General features: G+C 46.8%; 1 protein-coding gene across 1 annotated transcript in view; it reads right to left on the reverse strand.

Annotated features, from left to right (window-relative positions):
* Positions 1-3,925, reverse strand: part of tbce (tubulin folding cofactor E) — a 9,867-nt gene that overhangs the window by 3,322 nt on the left and 2,620 nt on the right. Inside the window, exons 5-8 of the mRNA XM_034866519.1 lie at positions 3,428-3,470; positions 3,020-3,103; positions 1,688-1,840; positions 1,236-1,374 (exon numbers count right to left, since the gene is read on the reverse strand). Coding sequence (XP_034722410.1) covers positions 1,236-1,374; positions 1,688-1,840; positions 3,020-3,103; positions 3,428-3,470 — 419 coding nt within the window. The remainder of the gene's footprint in view (positions 1-1,235; positions 1,375-1,687; positions 1,841-3,019; positions 3,104-3,427; positions 3,471-3,925) is intronic.

A 3,925-nucleotide genomic window follows, 5' to 3' on the forward strand; every position in this document is an offset into this window, starting at 1 on the left:
ATCAGAGGAACCAGTCAGGTCAGCTGTCAACATCAGGGGAACCAGTCAGGTCAGCTGTCAACATCAGGGGAACCAGTCCTGTCAGCTGTCAACATCAGAGCAACCAGTCGGGTCAGCTGTCAACATCAGAGGAACCAGTCAGGTCAGCTGTCAACATCAGAGGAACCAGTCGGGTCAGCTGTCAACATCAGAGGAACCAGTCGGGTCAGCTGTCAATATCAGGGGAACCAGTCGGGTCAGCTGTCAACATCAGAGTAACCAGTCAGGTCAGCTGTCAACATCAGGGGAACCAGTCGGGTCAGCTGTCTACATCAGAGTAACCAGTCGGGTCAGCTGTCAACATCAGAGTAACCAGTCAGGTCAGCTGTCAACATCAGGGGAACCAGTCGGGTCAGCTGTCTACATCAGGGGAACCAGTCGGGTCAGCTGTCTACATCAGAGGAACCAGTCAGGTCAGCTGTCTACATCAGGGGAACCAGTCGGGTCAGCTGTCTACATCAGGGGAACCAGTCGGGTCAGCTGTCTACATCAGGGGAACCAGTCGGGTCAGCTGTCTACATCAGAGGAACCAGTCCTAAAGGGCTGGACTTAGTGTCCTCATTAATCAAGTTAATTAAAAAATTAAGTTAAGTTCTGGGTAACATGCAGTCAACCAATCAGAGGTCCTCTCCCATTCCCTTTAACAGCCAATCAGAGGTCCTCGCCCATTCCCTTTAAAGGCCAGGCATGTTTGGCCCTCGGAGCACTGCTGTTATGATAGAGGATCCTGGATCTTCCCAATCCCCCTACTGCACCTTTAACCTTATGCGAATAAGGAGCTGGAAACTTGACGCCCTGCTTCTCTTAACCCTCATATTGTCCATGGGTCAAATTTGACCCGTTTTCAGTTATTATATATTTTTTGGCACAAATTATGGGCTGTCGAAATAAGCGCTGAAAATATCAACAATAAGAATTTTAAAAACTATGGCAAAAACATTAAAAAAAAGCAGCCACAGCATTGAAAAAGTGACCAAAATGTTGTACAAAGCGATAATAGTGTTGAAAAAAAGGGACCAAACGTTGTTGTTTTTTCATGGTGGAAGGGAAGGCAACACAAGGGTTAAGTCACCGGGACGCTCCCAGAATGCCTTGTGTTGCTGCTCACTTAGCCAATGAAAGAGACGCGTGTAAGGGACGCTGCCAGTGGACAGGGACACTGGTTTTAGGGACACCGGACTGTGGGTGTGACTCACTGCTGATGAGTCTCTGGTAACGGGGGTGCTGGCTGGAGAACTGGGTACTGAGCTGGCTCGCCCCCCCAGCCTTCAGCCACTCCTCGCCGAACATCTTGATGTAGTCGAGCTCCGCCCCCCTCCGGTCCTCAGGCCGCAGCTGATGGAAACCATGGCAACACACACACACACACACACACACACACACACACACACACACACACACACACACACACAGGCTGAGTTTCAAGTTCATACTTTTTCTATTTACGTTTAGTTTGTACTGCAGCTGTCCTTAAAAAGTGTGACTCGCTCCAACGCTTATTCCTGTCACACACACACACACACACACACACACACACACACACACACACACACACACACACACACACACACACACACACACACACACACACACAGAGCGAGACAGACAGACAGACAGACAGACAGACACAGACACAGGTTCAGCTCACTATATTGCGGTTGAGGAGGACCACTTGTCCCAGTTTGGCGATCAGCATCTGCATGGCTGTCTTGGGGTTTCCATCACTGCTCACCAGCGGGTTCCCGCTACACGAAAACTGGGCCAGACTGGGGAGCTTCGCCAGCTCGTCCACCACACGCCACTGAGACAGAGACAGGGAGACACGGAGACAGAATGAGAGAGAGAGAGACAGAAACAGATAGAGACAGAGATAGAGAGACAACCACAACCATAAGTGTTGCTGAGTAAATGTCTTTTAATGAGGCACAAGTCCATTTAACAGCTGATGACTGGCCTAGTGCAGCAGGTCTAGACCTCTCTATAATTTACAGATAGAGCAGGTCTAGACCTCTCTATAATCTACAGATAGATCAGGTCTAGACCTCTCTATAATCTACAGATAGAGCAGGTCTAGACCTCTCTATAATCTACAGATAGAGCAGGTCTAGACCTCTCTATAATCTACAGATAGAGCAGGTCTAGACCGCTCTATAATCTACAGATAGAGCAGGTCTAGACCACTCTATAATCTACAGATAACGCATGTCTAGACCACTCTATAATCTACAGATAGAGCAGGTCTAGACCGCTCTATAATTTACAGGTAGAGCAGGTCTAGACCTCTCTATAATCTACAGATAGAGCAGGTCTAGACCTCTCTATAATCTACAGATAGAGCAGGTCTAGACCTCTCTATAATCTACAGATAGAGCAGGTCTAGACCTCTCTATAATCTACAGATAGAGCAGGTCTAGACCTCTCTATAATCTACAGATAGAGCAGGTCTAGACCGCTCTATAATCTACAGATAGAGCAGGTCTAGACCTCTCTATAATTTACAGGTAGAGCAGGTCTAGACCACTCTATAATCTACAGATAGAGCAGGTCTAGACCACTCTATAATCTACAGATGGAGCAGGTCTAGACCTCTCTATAATTTACAGATAGAGCAGGTCTAGACCACTCTATAATCTACAGATAGAGCAGGTCTAGACCACTCTATAATTTACAGATAGAGCAGGTCCAGACCTCTCTATAATTTACAGATAGAGCAGGTCTAGACCACTCTATAATTTACAGATAGAGCAGGTCTAGACCTCTCTATAATCTACAGATAGAGCAGGTCTAGACCACTCTATAATCTACAGATAGAGCAGGTCTAGACCGCTCTATCATTTACAGATAGAGCAGGTCTAGACCACTCTATAATCTACAGATAGAGAAGGTCTAGACCTCTCTATAATTTACAAACAGAGCAGGTCTAGACTGCTCCAGGTCTGCTGTTGTTTTCCATGTCTGAGCATAAATAAAAGCCACTGACCTCCGAGATGTTGTTGTTATCCAGGTTGAGATTCTTCAGTGCTGGGAACAAGGAGGTTTGAGATCCTACGGAGGAAAGACCCAGCTAAGTAACCCGGGTTATGAAGTCATCACTGAACCAGGATTAAAATGCTTTTGCAATGAGGAAAATAAAACGAGCCACTAGCTCTGTTCCATCCACGAGTTTGTATCTGAAGTAAGTGATATTGAATGAAAAATGCCTTCTGGAAACAGTGAAATTTGATGGAATTTGATGAATATCAAAGGAAACGCGTTGGGTCTCATCAGATTTTATCTTGATGATATTCGTCTTATGCAATAAACGCTGATGGAAACCTTATTAACTGAATAAATTAACGAGTTGCAATTAAGTTTTAGGTCATTTTATGGTCGCAACCCGCCACTAAACCCAGAAGAAGAAGTTGTAGTTAATGCCCCCCAGTATCTCCTTTCTGTCTCACACAGGTGGACGTGGACGGAAGAGAAGGCGAGAGACTTTCTGGATTTAATTTATCAGGAGCTCGTGAAGGAAATGGCCGACAAAGGTTAGGACGAGCCGTAGGATGTCCTGGGAGACAATGCAAGACGCTCAGACAGAGAGACATGTCTCAAAAAAAAGAGTCTTGCAGCGGTGCCGGGGGGGGCAATGAAACATGAGCTCTATTGGCGTTTTTCCACTGCTGGTAACAGCTTGCCTCGGCTCGCCTCGGCCCGCCTCGGCTCGCCTCGGCCCATTATACTTCCGTTTTCCATGCAGATTGAGTAAAGCCTCAGCGTGGCTGGTCACTATAGCAACGCGTGATGACGTAATTTTCAGCGCGGGTCACAGCAGCACGTCGGCTACTCGCCGCAGCCAGAAGAAATGTTTTGTTTCAAAAGAAGCTGAAGGAAGCAACGAAAATCACCG

The sequence above is a fragment of the Etheostoma cragini genome, unplaced genomic scaffold (genome assembly GCF_013103735.1).
Source record: "Etheostoma cragini isolate CJK2018 unplaced genomic scaffold, CSU_Ecrag_1.0 ScbMSFa_897, whole genome shotgun sequence".
In the NCBI taxonomy this organism is placed as follows: Eukaryota; Metazoa; Chordata; class Actinopteri; order Perciformes; family Percidae; genus Etheostoma; species Etheostoma cragini.